The 20,564-nt window shown below is 57.7% G+C and overlaps 5 protein-coding genes across 5 annotated transcripts in view; 2 read left to right on the forward strand and 3 right to left on the reverse strand.

Annotated features, from left to right (window-relative positions):
- Positions 1-697: 697 nt before the first annotated feature.
- SPRG_05019 (hypothetical protein) lies at positions 698-4,878 on the reverse strand. The gene has a single exon (XM_012343529.1). It carries the CDS (start codon positions 4,828-4,830, stop codon positions 757-759), a length of 4,074 nt encoding a protein of 1,357 aa, XP_012198919.1. The 5' UTR covers positions 4,831-4,878; the 3' UTR covers positions 698-756.
- A 1,945-nt stretch (positions 4,879-6,823) lies between these two features.
- Positions 6,824-10,985, reverse strand: SPRG_05020 (hypothetical protein). The gene has a single exon (XM_012343530.1). The coding sequence runs from the start codon at positions 10,970-10,972 to the stop codon at positions 6,902-6,904; it is 4,071 nt and encodes a 1,356-aa protein (XP_012198920.1). The 5' UTR covers positions 10,973-10,985; the 3' UTR covers positions 6,824-6,901.
- A 1,354-nt stretch (positions 10,986-12,339) lies between these two features.
- Positions 12,340-13,241, reverse strand: SPRG_19847 (hypothetical protein; the record flags this gene model as incomplete). Its single annotated transcript, XM_012343701.1, has 2 exons — positions 12,340-12,723; positions 12,780-13,241. 2 exons carry the CDS (start codon positions 13,239-13,241, stop codon positions 12,340-12,342), a joined length of 846 nt encoding a protein of 281 aa, XP_012199091.1.
- Positions 13,242-13,860: 619 nt separating this feature from the next.
- SPRG_19848 (hypothetical protein) lies at positions 13,861-15,274 on the forward strand (the record flags this gene model as incomplete). Its single annotated transcript, XM_012343702.1, has 3 exons — positions 13,861-14,171; positions 14,215-14,484; positions 14,527-15,274. The coding sequence occupies 3 exons, from the start codon at positions 13,861-13,863 to the stop codon at positions 15,272-15,274; spliced, it is 1,329 nt and encodes a 442-aa protein (XP_012199092.1).
- A 2,406-nt stretch (positions 15,275-17,680) lies between these two features.
- The window catches only part of SPRG_19849 (hypothetical protein), a gene marked incomplete at both ends in the record, with an annotated part of 4,070 nt that continues 1,186 nt past the window's right edge, over positions 17,681-20,564 (forward strand). Inside the window, 2 exons of the mRNA XM_012343703.1 lie at positions 17,681-18,082; positions 18,145-20,505. Of these exons, the coding sequence (XP_012199093.1) occupies positions 17,681-18,082; positions 18,145-20,505 (2,763 nt within the window). The remainder of the gene's footprint in view (positions 18,083-18,144; positions 20,506-20,564) is intronic.

Genomic DNA, 20,564 nt, shown 5'->3' on the forward strand with positions numbered 1-20,564 from the left:
CCGGAACGATCGCGCTTTCGCGCCGACCTACCGCTCCCAAGTCCATGGACGATTGCCGTCAAGGCGGCACGTGTCGCTCAACTGCACGTGCACCACAGCCTCGTCCTAGAGCCCGAGCAACCTGCTCTTCGTCGACTTCTCCAGCTCCTCGCCCAACACGAGTGGCCGCGACGTCACCTCGTCCCGCGGATCGCGCTCCTGCCTCCGCCTGCCTAAATCAAGTCCCTCAACCGAGTACACACAACGAAGAAAGTCCGACAATTTTATTTAGCATAGTTTTATCTATTGTAATAGACGACCCACTTCAACAACAACAACGTACTTGCAATATTGGTGCGTATGGTCGTGGAAGAAACGACGCACAAGAACGGAGGATGCGCGAGCCGCAAGCGCCGACGGCGTGGACCCTAACCACAGTCGACAAATGACGCGCTGTCGTGAGCCAAGGTAGCTTCATGGACGTCAAGACACTTACAACGACATCATAAGAAGAGCACTCGTGTTTGTTACCTATCGTCGAACCTCGGCCTCGTGCCCATGTTGCTTCCGCGCCAACTTCAATGAGCAAAGCTGCAACTTGTAAAGATCCGTGGGCCGGGTCTACAAGTACTTGGCTGGCACTGTCGGTGAGCGAACGAGCCCATGTATTCGGCAGTCCTAGTGAAGACACGACAACGCAACGGTATTTGCATACCGGTATTGCATGGAAATGATATATATAAGATATAAGAAAATGGGATAAGCATACGTCTTGCACTATCTCTTTTGGTGGTTGACGTAGCGAAGGCAGAGAAGCGCAAGGAGACGGAACAGCACAATGCAGCCAATAACGACCCAGACGTTCATGGCCTTGTCATCCGCCTTCATCTCGTAAACATGCTCAACAAAGTCCTTGAGGCGAATCGCTGGCACGCCCATCTTGTGCAGCAAGCTCTGCGGCACGTGCGTCATGACCTGGCACCCGAGATCATCCGGTGCATCGCAGGTCGCAAACGTCTCGGCGGTCAAAATCGCGACCGAGTACTTGAGTGGTGTGATGTGGTAGAGCCAGCGGTACCCATTCGGGATCTGCGACGCCGGCGGCGTGTAACCCATGAAGAGAAAGAAGACTGCGTTGATGAGCATGCCAAGGAGCGCGGCGACTTCAACGCGGGGCGACGCGTACACCATGAGCTGTCCCAAGTAGACATTTTCCAAGACGAGCATCGAAAGGTTGTAGCCGTAAAAGAGACAGTCGCCCACGGACCCGTGGAGCCCAACAAACGGGTAGAAAATGACCGTGAAGAGGAACGTCGTGCCAAACACATACGGGATCTCGGCCAGCGTCGTGCCAATAAAGTACCAGAGCGCGTTGTACGTCTGCGAGGCACGCTCACGGTAGTACGACTCGCGCTCTTCGGCGGCAATCGGGAGGACACTGATGAACGAAATCAAACCGACGAAGAGCGACGTCATGAAGACCATGCCGACGCCGCCCGTCGCGCCCGTGTACGTCGTGTAGTCAATGCCGCGGTACATGAGGCCAAAGAGGATCGCGAGGAAGACCGAGAGAATCGTGCGCGTCCAGTTGTACGACGGCGTGCGCCAGTACATGCGGAAGAAGCGCTGGATGAGGTACAAGCACTGCGTCGACGACGCCGCGGCGCGCTTGTGCTTGAACGAGAGCTCCGGAATCGTCGCGTGCGGCTGCGTGTGTGTTGCGAGCGCCGAGAGCAACGCCGCGTGCTCGGTCGAGTCGTTGTAGCGCTGGACATAGTCGTTGGGCGGGAGGTCCGTGTGCTTGGCGTCGACGCCCGCGCCAATGACTTCGAGCATCCACGTCGCAGGGTTGGCCGAGAGCTCGAGCGCCGGCGTGTTGGGAATCGACGAAAAGTACTCGATCAAATGGCTTGCTTTCGTGCCGAGGTCGCCAAAGAAGACGGTCTCGCCACCGCGCTTGAGGAGAAGCAACGAGTCAAACATCTCAAACACTTCCTTGGACGGCTGGTGGATCGTGCAAACCACCGTGCGACCCGTGGACGCGATCTTGCGGATACCCGACATGATGATCTTGGCCGACCGAGCATCGAGGCCGGACGTCGGCTCGTCGAGGAAAAGCACCGACGGCGCCGCCGCAAGCTCGACACCGATCGTCAGACGCTTCATCTGCTCGACCGACGACCCGCGGATGATGGCGTCGGCAATCGGCATCAAGTTGAGGAGCTCGAGGCACTCTTCCGCAAACGCGAGCTTTTCTTGCGCGGGAATGGCGTCCGACTGGCGCAGCATCGCGCTAAACTGGAACGCCTCACGGAACGTCGCCGAGCAGCAGTGGATGTCCATCTGTTCGCAGTAGCCCGTCGCACGACGGATCGCGAGGTCCGTGGCCGGGTACCCGTTCAGAAGAATCTTGCCATCGATCTTGCCGCCCGTCTTGCGACCGGCAATGACGTCCATCAAGGTGGTCTTGCCCGCGCCGGACGAGCCCATGAGCGCCGTGATCGTGCCGGGGAGAGCGTAGCCGCTGACGCCCTTGAGCAACTTCAAGTCGGGCTCGCCCTTGGTCGGGTTGGGCACCGAGTACCAGAGGTCTTCAAAGGCGAGCGTCACGGGAATCGCAGCCGTGCGCCCGCTCTCAACGGTGACGACGACCGAGGCCGACGGCGTCGCCGGCGCTGCCACGTATACATCATCGTCCTTGGCACATGCCGTCTCGTCGTCGGTCGTCGGCACAAACGAGTGGTCCGTGTTGTCGTAGCGCTTGTACTCGAGCGCGAGGTACGCGAGGCCCATAAAGAGAAAGTAGCACACGAGTTGGAAGAGAATGCCGTAGAGGATCCAGATTTTGTTCGTCTTGAGGCCAAACGTGTCGAGCATGACGTTGCCCATCGTGTCGCCCTTGAGCTTCATGTACTCAATGTGGTTGTACACTGGGACTTGGAACTCATCGGCCGAGTACTGGTTGATGGCCAGTGCGCGCATGCACCACGAGAGCGGGTTGACCCAGTAGATCCAGATAAAGTAGTCGGGAATGTCGTGCGGGAAGATGACAAAGCCCGCAAAGAGCACGTAGATCAAGACCGAGACCATCGCCATGGGTTTCGAGACGTGGAGGTTGGGCGCGACCATCGCGAGGAAGAAGAACCACGACGCGTACACCAAGGTCGTCAGAAAGAGCAGCAAGAGGTAGATGAGGAACGCGCTGACTTCGGCCACAAAGCCCGAGCCCCAGTAGAGGATACTACCAAACACGAGCGTCTCGCCAAAAGCAAACGGCACTTGGGTGAACGACTGCGCAATGATAAAGGACGAGGTGCGGTAAAACTGCGCCGACCGCTGCTTGTAGAAGATCTCGCGCGCTTGGACTGCGGCGGGAATCAAGGGCACTTGGCCGAGCGCGAGAAAGAGCACCGCCACAAAGACAACGCCGAGGACCACGACTGCGTTCTCTGGGTCGACGTCGTAAAACGTCGTCGCGTACAAGAAGCCCATGAGTAGCACCATGATGAGCCGGCTCTTGACGAACGCGCGGTTGCGGATGAAGACGCGCAGCTGCCGCAAGACGAGCTCCTTGGTGCTCGTGATGTAGTCGACTTGGTACGCCGGCATGTTGACCATGTGGTTGGCCGCGTCGGCCAGCAGCACCGGTGGCAACGGACCGACAACGTACGCGCGCATCGCTTCGTAGACAGGCGACCGGCGAAAGATGTCGGCGTACTCGCTCGGCAGGCGCGGCACCGACGTCGCACCGTCGACGACGTACTGGTCTTGCTGCGGCGTGCCAAGGTCGAGCAGAAAGTCCGCCACGTCGCGCTTGGGCGGGCACTTGAAGCCGAGCGACTCGAAATACTCGAGCGCCGCCGACCGCGGCCCATGGTACATGACGTGACCTTCGTTGAGCAAAAGCACTTCGTCGAAAAGGTTGTACAGCTCCGGCGACGGCTGCAGCAGCGCAATGACAATCGTCTTCTTGAGCGACTCGGCCATGCTCTTCTGCGACTTGACGATATCGTAGGTTGCCGCCGAGTCGAGGCCTGTGCTAATCTCGTCCATGAACGAGACCTGCTTCATGCCGAACTCCATCTCGCCGACGGTGACGCGCTTGCGCTCGCCACCCGAGACACCGCGGAGCATCGCGTTGCCAAGAATCGTGTCCTTGCAAATGTCGAGGCCCATCTGATGGCTGATGATGCCGGGGTACGCGCGGTAGAGGGCGTGAATGAGTGCGGTGGCCTCGGCGACTTGGTCGGGCGACCCGTTCTGGAGCGAGTCCAAGACGCGCTGCGACACGAGGTTGCCGCCGCTGCACGCATGCGCAAAGGCCAAGGTCTCCTTGACCGTCAAGACGGCGTAATGAAAGTCGAGCTGGCTCACATACGATGCAAACTGCGGTAGCGTGTGCTGAAGGTCTGCGCTCGCGACGCCGTTGTACGTGATCTGACCGCCGACCAAGATGTTCTTGTGCATGGGAAAGCGACCCGAGAGGATCTTCATGAGCGACGACTTGCCCGAGTTGGGCTGACCGAGCACGAGTGTCATCGTGCGCGGCTTGAAGACACCGGTCATCGGATGCAACACGTCCTTCCGAATGACGCGCTTGGTGTGGAAGAGGCGCATGATGGCCTTCTTGCCTTGGTTGTACAAGGTCGGAAGCTCATGACCGTCTTTGGTCGCCACTTGCACGTCGGCGGCGACCGAGAGGTTCTGGAACCGAATTTCCATCTGCGGCAGCGGCTTGGCCATCGCGGCTTCGAGCTGCGCCGCCATGCGCTCGTGAAAAGCCTCTGAACCGTCGACGAGAAACTCATCTGCGGTTTGTGGTATTGTTGTGGTCGTTGTTGGTGCCGACATTTCGGTGTGTGTCGGCGAATTGGAAAATGAACACCTCGGGTCAGCGACAAAAGCGGCCGCGCAGAAAAGCGGTCGCGACCTTGCGACACCAAGACGCTGTGCAAACAACGAGTACGTCGGTGTCCTGCGTTATGACGGAGCAGCGCTCGATCGTCAACATGACCCGCCACGTGGTCGGCATGGTCGCAAAACCACGCTTCGAGTCCGCTGCAAGGTCAGATGAGTGCCGGAACGGCGCCAAATCGACGGCAGTTTTATGCACCGACGCGGTGCAAACACAGCACATGTCCCGTGCTGTGACGCGCAAGTGCCACGGGGAGCGGACGTGCAAGCAATCCAGTGAATGATCATGAAAAGCTGTCGAATGCATCAACCACAACACTATTCTTGGACGCGCAAAGCCTCCATTTCTTAAACAAGACTGAACTACTGATACTTGGGGTGTTGGTGGTGACATGCCTCGCCTCAGGCGAGGCAGGTTCGCTTTTGACTTGACACTACAAATTCGTAGACGGCTCGAGCTGCGCCTGGATGTTGTAATGTGTGTGCTTCTAGATCTTGGGCTTCTGGAACGCTCGGCCTCGCGCGGAAAACCTCGTCCACTTCTTGGAAACGGTCTGTTTGAGCAGCTAGGACAACAATCGATTTAGACCAAACGACACAAAGTGCATTTTGGACGAGTGCGGTTGCTGGTATCGCATGGTGAAGCGAGCTTTATTGTACGGGCCACCTGGGATGGTGCACGCAGAGGGATATCGATTTTACGAGAAAGGTATTACACCGACGAATGAACGCGAGTTGATGAAATTTGGTACACTTGTGGTTTTCGATATGAGCTATCGAACAGTGCTAAAACTTTTCTGGTAATATTGTCCGTTATGGATTAATTCGATTGTACACAATTTGAGCAGCTTAGTACCACTGAGATAGCCCACATGGGTGACCACGCCCAAGTGTACCCATGTTTAACCAATCTCCGCGTCGGCGGGGACAGATGATGGGTGGATCCTTGAAGCATTCGGCAGGTGGTATGTCCGCTAACCAATAAGATGCGTGCAGTGGGGACAGCCGCCGGCTCCGAAAGGGCCCTGAAAGTGCACGCTCCGTTTAAAAGCATTTATCTTTGTCGTATTAGCTCATAGGCTCTATATAAGAGTATATTCTGAACAATCGAATCATTCTGTTTATCAGACACTTTTCAGATTAAGCATAGCTTTAGTCGTTGCCGAGTTATGGGGATCCAACTGATGCACCATCCCAGGTGGCCCGTAATAACGACCCGCGCGCCTCGTGGAGAACGATTGAGGACTGTTGGTGCAACGGCGGAAGTGTCCGACGCGCTTACGCAGTAGCAATCAATTCTATGCGATTGCATTCAACAAGTCTTTGGCGCGCTCTGAAGCCTGGAATCGGCAAAATACTGCTCCCAACCAACGAATGCAGCACCTCTGGAAGGACCATGTGTTTCTAGTGTCTGCGCAGTCCGCCATGTCGTGAGTACAGTAGCCGTATCGTCCATATATAGAACAATCCAGGTATCCATATATTCACCACAAATCCATGATCAATGCCAAACGACACATGCTGACGAGACGCTGCCTAGCACTATACGCCATATTCTATGTTCATTGCGTGTGTACCTCTTCATCGCTGCAATTTCTACAGAATGCACTTTGTACTGCGACGGGATCCACATCAAATCCATATAATTATCCGACTGTGTTCCATACAGTAATATCCATACGTAGATGATATCCATGAGGGTTGCACTGCCTCAGCCCAGCGCTCGTTGACGTCGACGGCGTTGATTTTATGTGCTCTTGAGGTATTGAAGCGCATCCATGGCCTTCTCGCAGGAACCATCTTTTGGTTCATGTCCCGTTCCAAGCCCACCGTCTCTAGAGACTTTTCTGTGCAAGTAAGGACACACGACCAACAGTTCATCAATTCAATGTAGACCACCGCCCATGCCATGTAATGCCAATTGTCCGGGTTTCAAGTATCAAAATGCAAAGTTCTCTTTTAATTGTAGTTGATTTATGTGTCGAAAATACAAGCTGTCGGCATGCATTTACCGCTTCTGGTGGTTGACGTAGCGGAGACAGAGGAGCGCGAGGACGCGGAAAAGCACGATGCAGCCGACGACGACCCAAATGTTCATCTGCTTGTCGTCGATCTTCATCTCGTAAATGTACTCGACGTAGTCCTTGATGCGGATCTCGGTCTTGTTCATCTCGTGGAGGATGCTCTGGGGCACGCCGGTCATGATCTTGCACCCAAGCTGCGTCATGTCGCCCGTGCACTTGGAAAACGTCTCGGCCGTGAGAATTGCAAGCGAGTACTTGGGCGGCGTGATGTGGTAGAGCCAGCGATACCCCGACGGGATCTGCGACGCGGGCGGGTTGTAGCCCATGAAGAGGAAGAAGATCGAGTTGAGGAGGACACCGAGAAGCGCGGCGACCTCGACGCGGGGCGTCGCATACACCATCAACTGACCCAAGTAGACGTTCATCAAAACGAGGAGCGAGAGGTTGAGGCCGTAAAAGAGGCACGCGCCGACCGATTCGTTCAAGCCCACGAACGGGTAGTAGATGATCGTAAATGCAAACGTCGTCACAAACACGTACGGGATCTCGGCGAGCGTCGAGCCGATAAAGTACCAGAGCGCGTTGTACGTCTGCGACGCGCGCTCGCGGTAGAACGACGCGCGCTCCTCCGAGGCGAGCGGCAGCACACTGTTGAACGAGATCAAACCGATGAAGAGCGACGTCATGAAGATCATGCCGACGCCGCCGGTCGCACCCGAGTACGTGGCGTAGTCGATGCCGCGGAAGACCAAACCAAAGAGCACCGCGAGGACGATGGACATGAGGCCACGCGTGTAGTTGTACGACGGCGTGCGCCAGTAGATGCGGAACCAGCGCTGCGTCACCATCTTGAACTGCGTCGACGACGACGCCGCGCGCTTGTTGGCAAACGTCAGCTCGGGCAGCGACGGATGCGGCTGCGTGTGGTGCGCAAGCTCCGAGACAAGAAGCTGGCGCTCGTGGCTCTGCATAAACGCCTGCACAAAGTCCGTCGGTGCGCCGCCGCCTTGCTTGGCTTCGACACCGGCACCAATGACTTCGAGCATCCACGTCGCCGGGTTGGCCGTCGGAAGAAGAGCCGGCGTGTTGGGGATCGCCTTGAAGTAGTTGATCAAATGGCTCGCGCTCTCGCCAAGGTCGCCAAAAAAGACAGTCTCGCCACCGCGCTTGAGGAGCAGGAGCGAGTCGAACATCTCAAACACCTCGGTCGACGGCTGATGGATTGTGCAGACGACGGTGCGACCGGTCGAGGCAATCTTGCGGATGCCCGTCATGATGATCTTGGCCGACCGAGCATCGAGGCCGGACGTCGGCTCGTCGAGGAAAAGCACCGACGGCGCCGCCGCAAGCTCGACACCGATCGTCAGGCGCTTCATCTGCTCGACCGACGCGCCACGAATGATCGTGTCGCCGAGGTTCTTCATGTCCAAAATGTCCAGACACTCTTCCGCAAACGCCATCTTCTCTTCGGCGGGAATGTCATCGGACTGGCGGAGCATCGCGCTGAACTGGAACGCCTCACGGAACGTTGCCGCTTCCGAGTGAATATCCATCTGCTCGCAGTAGCCCGTCGCACGACGAATCGCGAGGTCCGTGGCCGGGTACCCGTTCAGAAGAATCTGACCTTCGATCTTGCCGCCTGTCTTGCGACCGGCAATGACGTCCATCAAGGTGGTCTTGCCCGCGCCGGACGAGCCCATGAGCGCCGTGATCGTACCAGGGCGCGCAAAGCCGCTGACACCCTTGAGCAACTTCAAGTCGGGCTCGCCCTTGGTCGGGTTGGGCACCGAGTACCAGAGGTCTTGGAAGGCGAGCGTCACGGGAATCGACGTCGAAGCGGTGCTGCCGATGGGAACCGCGTGCGCGTCAGCGGGGGTCTTGGGCACTTCAACGTAGATGTCGGCGCCCTTGCTGTGCTCGGCGCTCTCGTCGTCGTCGGCGACGTGCACCGTCCCATGCGCCGCCGTGTCGTAGCGGATGTACTCGAGCGCGAGGTACGAGATGCCGAGAAACACAAAGTAGCAGGCGGCGAGGAAGAGCGCGCCGTACCAGATCCAGATCTTCTCGGTCTCGAGGCCAAACGTCTCGAGCATGACGTTGCCCATGGTGTCGCCCTTGAGCTTGCAGTAGTTGATGCCGCCGTCCTTGATCACGCATTTTTGGAACTCGGACGCCGAGTACTGGTTGATCGAGAGCGCGCGCATGCACCACGAGAGCGGGTTGAGCCAGTAGAGCCAGATAAAGTAGTCGGGAATGTCGTCCTTGAAGATGGCAAAGCCCGCAAACATGACGTAGATCAAGACCGACATCATCGAGAGCGGCTTGGCCACATGAAGGTTGGGCGAGACGACCGCGAGGAAGAAGAACCACGACGCGAACGACAAGTTGGTCAGAAAGAGCAGCAGCAAGTAGACGAGGAACGCGCCGACTTCAGCGACAAAACCCGAGAGCCAGTACATGACCGAGCCAAACACCAAGGTCTCCCCTAAGGCGAACGGCACTTGGGTGAACGACTGCGCCAGAATGAACGACGACGTCTTGAAAAACTGCGCCGACCGCTGCTTGTAAAAGATCTCGCGGGCTTCGAGAACCGCCGGCATAAGCGGCACTTGGCCGAGTGCGAGGAAGAGCACCGCCGTAAAGATAACACCGAGGACAACGACCGGCATCTCTGGGTTGACTTGGTAGAACGTCGTCGAGTAGAGGAGACCCATGAGCAGCACCATGACGAAGCGGCTCTTGACGAACGCCGTGTTGCGCAAAAAGACCTTGAGCTGACGGGCAATGAGCATCTTGGTGCTCTGCACGTACGGCACTTGGTACGCCGGCATCTCGGCCATGTGCTTGGTCGCGTCCGCGAGCAGCAGCGGGTGGTGCGGGCCCTCGACGTGGCTCATCATCTCGCTGTAGATGGTCGACATGCGGAAGAGGTCCGCGTACTGGCTTGGCGACCGCGGCACCGACGTCGTCCCGTCGACGACGTACTGCGCCTGTTCGGGCGTGCCAAGGTCCAGCAGAAAGTCGGCCACGTCGCGCTTGGGCGGGCACTTGAAGCCGAGCGACTCGAAATACTCGAGAGCCAGCGACCGCGGACCGTGGTACATGACGTGGCCTTCGTTGAGCAAAAGCACTTCGTCAAAGAGGTTGTACACTTCGGGCGACGGCTGCAGCAGTGCAATCACGATCGTCTTCTTGAGCGACTCGGCCATGCTCTTCTGCGACTTGACGATATCGTACGTCGCCGCCGAGTCGAGACCCGTGCTGATCTCGTCCATGAACGAAACAAGCTTCATACCAAACTCCATCTCGCCGACGGTGACGCGCTTGCGCTCGCCGCCCGAGACACCGCGGAGCATGGCGTTGCCGACGATCGTGTCCTTGCAGTTGACAAGACCCATTTGGCGCGTGATAATGTCCGGGTAGACGTTGTAGAGCGACTGAATCACAGCCTTGGCCTGCGCGTTCTCTTCGGGCGAGCCACTCTCAAGCGAGTCGAGGACGCGCTGAGGCACGGCGGCGCCGCCGCTGCACGCGTGGGCAAACTCGAGCGTCTCCTTGACGGTCAAGGTCGGGTAGTGAAAATCGCGCTGGCTCATGTACGACGAGATCTGCGGCAGCGTGTGCGCCACCTCGGGCAACGGCGTGCCGTTGTACGTGAGCTCACCGCCCACCGTGATGTTCTTGGTCACGTGGAAGCGCCCCGAAAGGTACTTCATGAGCGACGACTTGCCCGAGCTCGGCTGGCCGAGCACGAGCGTCATGGTGCTGGGCTTGAACGTGCCCGACATCGGGTGCAGAATGTCCTTGCGCAGCGAGCGCTTGGAGCGGAAGAGGCCCATCGACGACTTTTTCATGTGGTTCCAGATCGTCGGGAGCTCATGGCCGTCCTTGGTCGCGACGGCCACATCGGCGGCAATCGAAAAGTCCTGGAAGCGAATCTCGAGCTGCGGCATCGACTTGCCCATCGAGGCTTCGAGCTGCGTGGCAAGCGCCGCGTGGAAAGCGTCCGAGCCGTCTTGCAGAAAGGCGTCGGCCGACTGCGGTGCGGGACTCATGGCCAGTTGTAAAATGAACTCTGCTGCAGGTTCATGCAGCCGGTGATTCGCTGCATCGCCGCGCTGATGAGGCAAGCACGAGCAATCGTATTCGAGCGCCTCGGGGTTTCAGCTACGAAATCGCCGCGTTCCGTCAACGCGCGGCCAACAGCACGTATGCGGCACGCCGATTCGTCATCGCAACAACACATATGGTTCAGATTCCCTGTTCCTCGCCAACCGTCGCCTTGACGCAGACAAAAGCCGCATACTAGAATGCAAACTCGACTACATTATATTAGGGAGATGCGCGTGTTTTGGCGTAAAGCAACCGATCACCAGGCGCAGAATCTGTGTTGCACCAGCCAGTGGCACTCCATTGGAGTCGATTAATTCTTCTGGCTTGCGTGAAGAGTAAAAACGGAGGCTCGTACCAGTGGGCTCGCACTGCCGAGTTGGATTACGATGGCGTCAGCGGAGGTCATCCGCGTGGCCGGCGAGTGCCGCATGCATTTTTTGTTCTCCGAGCATTTAACCTCTGCGTTTTATGTGACGGCTATCCAAGACGTGGGCTAGTGTGCAAACAACGGACTCGTGGTTTAAACGTGCATGCAGTCGGTACGCAGCTCCAGAGCCCAAGCATCATGGCGTAGACAACGTTGAGGGACAAATACGAGCTATGTCTACCCCTCTTGACGCTTGGGATATTGGGCCCTACACGACGCGTTTGCGTTAGAACGGCTAAACCAGTTTAACCTTTTCGAGTGCAACGTCAGAGGAAGGCAGAACTTGTCGGTTTTTGTCAGACATGTCGATTGCATGCGTCTGTTGACGCCAAGACAACCTCTTCATATGTGCAAACGCGTGTACTGCGACAGTGCGACCACTGCATTACACAAGCGTCGCAGCGTTGATGCATCAGCGAACAGCAGGCTGAGCGAACAGAGCACCTTGCAGAAGCGTCCTATACCGCGCGAAAGGCTGGGCAGTATCTCGAATTCGCCCTCGTACCGCTGCAACATACTGCAACATATACGACGACCACGATCGTGCGGTCGCTATCTGGGTCGCTATGGTGTTTTGTTACTGTTGGCACTGTGTGTAGAGTAGAGCACTACCAAACAGTCTCAAGCAGTAGCGTGTTCTCATGGCGTGTTCTGCCCTCTACGAAGCATTACTGCATTTGCAGTGCAAATCCACAGATTGCCATTGCAGTCCATGATTGCAGTACAATCATGTACTGCAATGGCGTAGCCGTTTTGGATGGATCCGAGTCTACCGGTAATCGACCCTAATAGAATCGTTTTGACGAAAAGACGATGCTATCAAGCTTACAAAAGCATGGTCTTTGACGTCAAACGAGAACAATTCAACGTAGGGCATACATACTAGGTGGCCATCGCGACGTACCGCTTGGCCTTAGCCTTGGAGAGGTGCTCGGTGGCGTAGCGCACCGTGGTCTTCGCTGCTTTGGGAGCAAACTCGTTGAGGAATGTCTCGAGTTGGGCCTTGCCTTCCTTGCCGTTTTCGCGGAGGACCCAACCCAGGGCCTTGTGGATCAAATCTAAGCTCTCGAAAGCGACGCCGTTGAGCGTGCAGCGCAGCGCCGGTGCGTCGTGGAAGCGGCGAATGTGGTAGGCGCACACGGCATACGAGAGTGCGACGTTGTCGGCTCTGACGCCAAGCAGCGAGACGATTGACATGCGCGTCTCCCAGAGATCGCTGGACGTGAGCAGCGCGCTGTACCAGTCCGGAAGAAGTGTTATGTCGTCCTAGCGTTGTACCCGCTCAGCAAATTACAACTAATACCATTGAAGGATTGGCCTACCGGCCGAGAGAGGAAGGCGTCGATAGCCGCCGTCTCGAAATGGAGCAACGAGTGGCCCAAAATTTTGTGGCAGCACGTGTCCACGAGGTCCCAATTGTTGCAGAACGCGGCGTGCGCCAGGAGCACGCGACGCACCTCAAGTCGAACGTCGTCATGCGAGGGAGCTGGCTGCCACTGCGGCGCCTTGGACGGGCGCGCGTACACCTCGGTGAGTGCGATCAACCCCGTGAGACGCATCTCGTGCCGCGGATCACGAAGCAACTCTAGAATCTCATTCTTTGACGTGGTTGCCAAGTGCTTTTGGAGCGCGTCGCGGCATTGGGGCACGCGAAGACCCACAAAGACGTCATTCGGGCAGTACGCCCGGAGGAAGAAGCGCTCGACCTTCTTGGCATACGCCGGCGATTGCAGCTGCTCCAAGGCTTGGACGAGTGACGTCGCCAACGGCTTGCGTTGCGCCATGGTCAAAGTGCAAAGTACGCCAGCCAATCGCAAAGGCGCTCCGCCTCCCGCGCACGGCCCCAGCTGCACTTTCCCGCGGCCTGGTATCTTTATCCGGTCCGGATAGCTCAAAAACACACACAACGGTCAGAGATAAGCACAATGGCCATAAGACGCGTTCTTATTGATTTTTCAAAGACACCACCACTACGTATGGTAGCAAAGGCATCGTTTCTGGCCTTGGAACGAAGCATCGCCCGCCTCCTGACGCAGCTGCGACCCATCGAAACAACGCGCAACGATTATTGTTCGTGCTCCCTCGTCCATGGAACGACCTTTCTCGTTCACCAATTTTGAGAACCTTGGACGATACCGAGCTTGCGCGTTGTCGGTATTGGCTAAAGTGGGCTATGCGTCACATTCTTTATCATCCGACCCGCATGTGCATCAACGTGCTAGACGATGCAGCAAGAGCTCGGTGCTTGTTCATCGACGGATGTGCTTTATGGAACGTTGGAAAAGCTCATTCGAAAGCAGGCGTCGGTTCAAGCGAAACGGTTGAGGATGCAATCCTCTTGAAGTTTGTATACCCCGTGCAAAACGGGCCATGGCTATTGTCGTCGACAATCTTGCTTTTGCGATGGACTCTCGCTGGCTGCCACTGCTGCTCGTCGGCGCTGTCGCCGCGGCGCCCGTCGCCAACCACGTTGAGCGGCTCGACGACGACCGGCTCTTCTTCCGCGGCGACATCTACGTCAAGGTCGCACCATTGACGCCCGCCGACGCCTGCGCCAACGACCTGTACCTCGTCTACAGCTGCAACCCGACCAAGTACATCCTCTCGGTACTCTGCGTCGTTGGCCTCGTCGTGCTCGCCGGCGCCATGTCGGGCCTCACTGTCGGCGTTCTCTCGCTGAACCGAACGCACCTCGCCGTGCTCGAGCAAGAAGGGTATGCTACCGTCTGGTTCACAGGCACTGCTAATCTCATGTAGCGTGCCACGGCAGAAGGCGGCGGCCGCACGGCTCCTTCCAATCCTGCGCAACCACCGACTGCTGCTCGTGACGCTTGTGCTCATGAACGCGCTCGCCAACGAAGCGCTGCCCATGTTCCTCAACACGCTCATCAACCCGATCGCATCGGTCGTCTTCTCGGTGACCTTTGTTGTGCTCTTTGGTGAAATTGTGCCCACGGCGCTCTGCACGGGCGAGCGGCAGCTCGTGATCGGCGCGGCCTGCGTCCCGCTATTGCAGTTTCTCATGCGGTACAAACCGCGTACAGGCTACGATCCTCATCCGATGCGTAGGCTCACGTATCCCATCACGTATCCGATAGCCGTGTTTCTCAACTTTACGGTCGGGCACTCGGCCGCCGACGCTCCGTACTCGCACAACGAGCTCAAGGCGCTTGTGGCGATCCAAGCCGACCCGACAGCAGGGCTGAGCACGACCGAGGTCGACCTCTTGCAGGGGATTCTTGAGCTCGGTGCGCATGACGCGGCGAGCGTCATGACCCCCGTGACGACGGCCAGTGACGTATCGCCAGAGCCATGTGTGCCGTCGACGAGCCGCCGCCTCGAGCTCCCGGCGGTCGACGACAGCTGTCCGGATTGGCACGACCACGACATTTACGTGCACCACTCGACCATCTACGTCGTCGACCGCATCTTCAACCAGGTGACGCGCCTGCACAAGTGCGTGACGACGCCGGCGTCGACGCCGCTCGCCGAGCTCTATGCGCTGCTGCAGGACCAGCTCGTCGTCGCGCTGATTGCTAATGACCAGGGCGAGGTCGTGGGCCTGGTGACGTGGCGCGACGTGCTTCGTGCGACGAAGCAGCCAGTGCAGAAAGGCGAGGCCTTGCTGAACGTTGACACGCTGCCGGACGACGACGCGTCGTGCTCGAGCACCGATAGCAGCACGAGCCCAGACGGACATGTGCCCAAGCGCTTTTTCTCCAGAGAAGACGACATCAAGTACACACGGCTGTGCATACTCGGCGGCGACGACGAAGACGAGTTCGGCAACCAGCACCGCCCCGTCGCCTGCTCCTAGAACGCTACGAGGCACTTGATGGTATACGTGAATACAGAGGTTTGAGTTTTGTGGTGGTTCCATCATTGAAATTTTCTTGCGTCGAGGCCCAGCTGTCCTAAATGATCGATCGGCAGTAGCATTACATTAATACTGGTAGAAACTTCCTGGTTACCCAGCCCACCGGGCTCGCCCAACCCACCGCCTTTGACAGGTTGCTGTAATTGGCGACAACAAGAGCGTTGCCCCAGACCAAGCCGTGTGTCGCTCAGCAGCGCATGGCGCAAGGGTGCGTCGCGTTCTGGTAGTTGCTCGTCCACAGGTGCGTACTCGGTCACAAGCCCAGCAACTGCGTTACGTGTGTTGATGATCGCATCGTCGTCGTTGTCGACGTTCGGCCCATCGCAAATATGGTCGTCGTCAATGTTGTCGTCTCGGCACACAATGTCACAGAACACATCGAGGTGCGCATTGACCGTCATGTTGATAGTGGCTCCGCCGTGCCTTTCAGTCGCTTCGAACGGTCCACCACATGGTCAAAGATTGCGGCTCTACGGCTTCGATTCGGCCTTGGCATATCGCGCCATCGCTCGCAGCGTCGTCGCAGGTCTTGGAATCTTGGAGGAACGCATCTCGGAGGCGATCCCGTGGCCGACGCGCGAGAGAGGCCGTCGAAATATTGGCCAGGGCTCCGCCCAAGGGCCGACTCGCTGGCTCGTCACGAATAGATAGGCTGCGCCATACCTACGGCGACGTCGCGTGAGTGCCTCGGCCTGCGCACGGCTTGCCACGTGCCTGGGCTGGCGGGGAGAGACCACTGGCGATTGGCTCGAAAGCAAAATCCTTGTCGCTTTGATTGGCCACAAATCTGACGTCTTGGCACTCTGATTGGCTTAATCGCTTTGGCCTGGCGTTGACGAAAATGAGGGAGACCGACGAGGAACGCTGCATTGCGACCGAGCGACACCTCATGATGGCGTAGAGAGCACTGATGGAGTCTCCTCGAGCACAACGCAGCAGCGTCAGTGGTGCCCGAGGAGCCTCGGCGTCGTCTTTCTGGTGTCGCCGGTTGTTGCTATTGGCGTTCGCCATTAACAACCATAAATAACCATATTTTGGTGCACAGGCCCGCCGCGCCGGCGGATCGACCATAATGAAGTTTGAAAATGAAATCGCCCATACTTGCCAGAGTGCTAGAACACACTTTAGGGAGTCCGAAATGCTATGTGACGTCGCCGCGCGAGCTCTGTAGCGAAAGAAAATGACAGCGGCAAACAATTTTCGAAATAGTGTGCTTTTTCGCTGTACTGAAATACTGTACGGGATACAAGGCCTCATCACGCAGCGGTATCGCGCGCACTTTGCCTCCTTCAGCCACATGAAACATGCTCTTTAACATGAACAAAAAGAGACGGCGTCCTCGGTTTCTGCGACTTCGACGCATTTTCAACCAAAATTGCTTGTCGAGTTTCCTAAAAACCGACGCTCGGCAGTTCGAGTTTGGTGTGAGTGCCCAACCAACGACGGCGACCAACAAGCTGGTCACACACTGGGTCAAGACCCATCGCCAACTGTGGCAGCCAGTTTTACGGTCCTTGGAGCTTTGGAACCCCGCGATGTCACGTGAAGTATTTGGGCAATTCTGCTACCACCTCAAAAAATGAAAAATGGATTTGCGCGTGATTGCGCTACGTGCAGCGTCGGAAACGACATTGACGTCATTCAAGAAGTGTGTGGAGAGGTATACCCGGCTGCTACGTGGCGCTGACGCGTCTGTGGGCCGCTACTCGTCGTTGTGCTAAATGGTGCTCACACTATTTAAGATTGGGTCGCGAACTAAGTCTTGTGATTGGCTATAAAGAATCCAAAATTGAGCCAATAAAACTTCCATATCCAGATCGAGTTCCAAACGAGTCCTTGCAGCGTTCTTCGTAGGGTACTCCGAGTTGACGACAACTGATGGGCCTCGATTCTTATGCAAGCCAGGTCGTGTACATGGGCCGTGGCCTGAAGACGACTTCTTGCGCAATCGTTCTTTCTAACAAGAAGCTGCCGACGTTTTCGACCGGTTTCTGTGAGTTTTGTCTCGGCAACAGTGTCGGCGACCTACGGTGTCCATTGCACACTTGTACCGTGCACTGCTAGGCGCTCGCACCACCCGCCTCGATGCTGTGAGCCCTCCGGTTGTCCGCGTCGAATTTACATTAATAGTTCGAGAAGGGTCCTTGCCGCGCGCTGATTGGCTACAATTCAAGTATGATGCAAGCCCGCCACATTTCCGCGGGATATATTGCGACACAGCAAACGTGGTGCAATGCTTTGCATCAACAAGCGCGGCGACGACGGCGCTTAACTAATCGTCGTGAGGTTTAGTACGTCGTCTCCTGCACAAAATAGGAGTTGACATCTCAGTCTACAAAACAAGTCATGCTCCAAGAGTCCCATCACATGCCGGTGCTCGAGTCGGCGGACGTCTTCCTCGCCCAGGGCTCGGAAGCCTTCCATGCTTCTCTGGCTGCGCAGCTCGAAGCATCCATGGGCAAGTCCATGCCGCAGCTCGAGATTCGCTTCCAGGACCTCGCCATCTCGGCCGATGTTGCCGTCGCCACCAAGGACGGCCACGAGCTCCCGACCTTGTTCAACCACGCCAAGAAGTCGGTCATGGGCCTCTTCAGCTCCAAGCGCGTGATCCGAAAAGACGTGCTGCACCCGATGTCCGGTGTCTTCAAGCCCAGCACGACAACGCTCCTCCTCGGTCAGCCCGGCTCGGGCAAGTCGTCGCTCATGAAGATCCTCTCAGGCCGCTTTCCCATGCACAAGAACATCACGGTGGCGGCAACGTCACGTACAACGGGACGCCGTCGGCTGCGATCGCCGGGGCACTTCCTCAGCTCTCGGCCTACATGAGCCAGCGCGACTTTCACTACCCGACCTTGACCGTCAAGGAGACGCTCGCCTTTGCCCATGCATGCAGTGGCGGCGCCGCCGTGCCTCAGCGCGTCCTCGACTCGCTTGAGAGTGGCTCGCCCGAAGAGAACGCACAAGCGCAAAACGTCATCCAGTCGCTCTACAACGTCTACCCGGACATTATCACGCGCCAAATGGGTCTTGTCAACTGCAAGGACACGATCGTCGGCAACGCCATGCTCCGTGGTGTCTCGGGCGGTGAGCGTAAGCGCGTCACCGTCGGTGAGATGGAGTTTGGTATGAAGCTCGTTTCGTTCATGGACGAGATCAGCACGGGCCTCGACTCGGCGGCGACGTATGATATCGTCAAGTCGCAGAAGAGCATGGCCGAGTCGCTCAAGAAGACGATCGTGATTGCACTGCTGCAGCCGTCGCCCGAAGTCTACAACCTCTTTGACGAAGTGGTTCTCATGAACGAAGGCCACGTCATGTACCACGGTCCGCGCGCGCTCTGCTTGGAGTATTTCGAGTCGCTCGGCTTCAAGTGCCCGCCCAAGCGCGACGTGGCCGACTTTCTGCTCGACCTCGGCACGCCGCAGCAGGCGCAGTACATCGTCGACGGGACGACGTCGGTGCCGCGCACGCCCAGCGATTACGCCGATGTGTTTCGTCGGTCGGCGATCTTTGCCGAGATGATGAGCCACCTGGAAGGCCCGCACCACCCGCTGCTGCTCGCGGACGCGGCCAAGCACATGGCCGAGATGCCTGCGTACCAAGTGCCGTACGTGCAGAGCACGCAGCAGCTCATTGCGCGCCAAATGAAGGTCTTCCTCCGCAACACGGCGTTCGTCAAGAGCCGCTTCATCATGGTGCTGGTCATGGGTCTCCTCTACGCGTCGACGTTCTACCAAGTGGACTCGTCCAACCCGGTCATCGTGCTCGGTGTCATCTTTACGTCGGTGCTCTTCCTCGCACTCGGCCAAGTGCCGCTCATGCCGGCGGCGCTCGAGGCGCGCAACATTTACTACAAGCAGCGCGGCGCCAACTTTTTCCGGACCTCGTCGTTCATTCTGGCGCAGTCATTCACCCAAGTGCCGTTTGCGTTGGGGGAGACCTTGGTGTTTGGCGCCATCATGTACTGGATGACGGGCTTTGTGTCGACGGCCGGCGCGTTCCTCGTCTACTTGCTGCTGCTCTTTCTGACCAACTTGTCGTTCGCGTCGTGGTTCTTCTTCCTCGCGGTCGTCTCGCCCGATCTCCATGTGGCCAAGCCGCTCTCGATGATGTCGGTGTTGATCTACGTGCTCTTTGCGGGCTTTGTCATCTCGCCGTCCATCATCCCCGACTACTTTATCTGGCTCTACTGGCTCAACCCGCTCTCGTGGTGCATGCGCGCGCTCTCGATCAACCAGTACTCGTCGTCCGAGTTCCAAGTCCCGGTCTACAAGGGCGTCGACTACATGAAGCTCAAGAACGACACCATGGGCAACGTCATGCTCGAGACGTTTGGCCTCGAGACCGACACGATCTGGATCTGGTACGGCGCCATCTACCTCGCGGCGTCCTACTTTGTGTTCCTCGGTCTTTCGTACCTCGCCCTCGAATACAAGCGCTACGACGCGCCCGAGAACGTCTCGGTGATGGTTGACGACGACGAGACGACAATGGACGACTACCAGAAGGCGCCCAAGACCCCCGCGCACAGCAGTGATGACGTCGCCGTCAAGGTCGCAGGCTCGTCGTCGACGTCTGTGCCGGCCACGCTCGCGTTCAAGGACCTCTGGTACTCGGTGCCCAACCCGACCAAGGGCGAGCCGGACCTCCAGTTGCTCAAGGGTATCAACGGCTACGCTCTTCCCGGCACGATCACGGCGCTCATGGGCTCGTCCGGCGCGGGCAAGACCACCTTGATGGACGTCATTGCCGGTCGCAAGACGGGCGGCAAGATCGAAGGTCAGATTCTTCTGAACGGCTACCAGGCCACGGACCTCGCGATCCGTCGTGCGACGGGCTACTGCGAGCAGATGGACATCCATAGCGAGAGCGCGACGTTCCGCGAGGCGTTCCAGTTTAGCGCGATGTTGCGCCAGTCCGACGAGATCCCAACGGAAGAAAAGATGGCGTTTGCGGAAGAGTGCCTCGAGCTCCTCGACATGAAGAACCTCGGCGACAAGATCATTCGTGGCGCGTCGGTCGAGCAGATGAAGCGTCTGACGATCGGTGTCGAGCTTGCGGCGGCCCCGAGCATTCTCTTCTTGGACGAGCCGACGTCCGGCCTCGACGCTCGGTCGGCCAAGATCATCATGACGGGCATCCGCAAGATTGCCTCGACAGGTCGCACGGTGGTTTGCACGATCCACCAGCCGTCGACCGAGGTGTTTGAGATGTTTGACTCGCTCCTCCT

This window comes from Saprolegnia parasitica, assembly GCF_000151545.1.
Source record: "Saprolegnia parasitica CBS 223.65 unplaced genomic scaffold supercont2.14, whole genome shotgun sequence".
Classification (NCBI taxonomy): domain Eukaryota; phylum Oomycota; class Saprolegniomycetes; order Saprolegniales; family Saprolegniaceae; genus Saprolegnia; species Saprolegnia parasitica.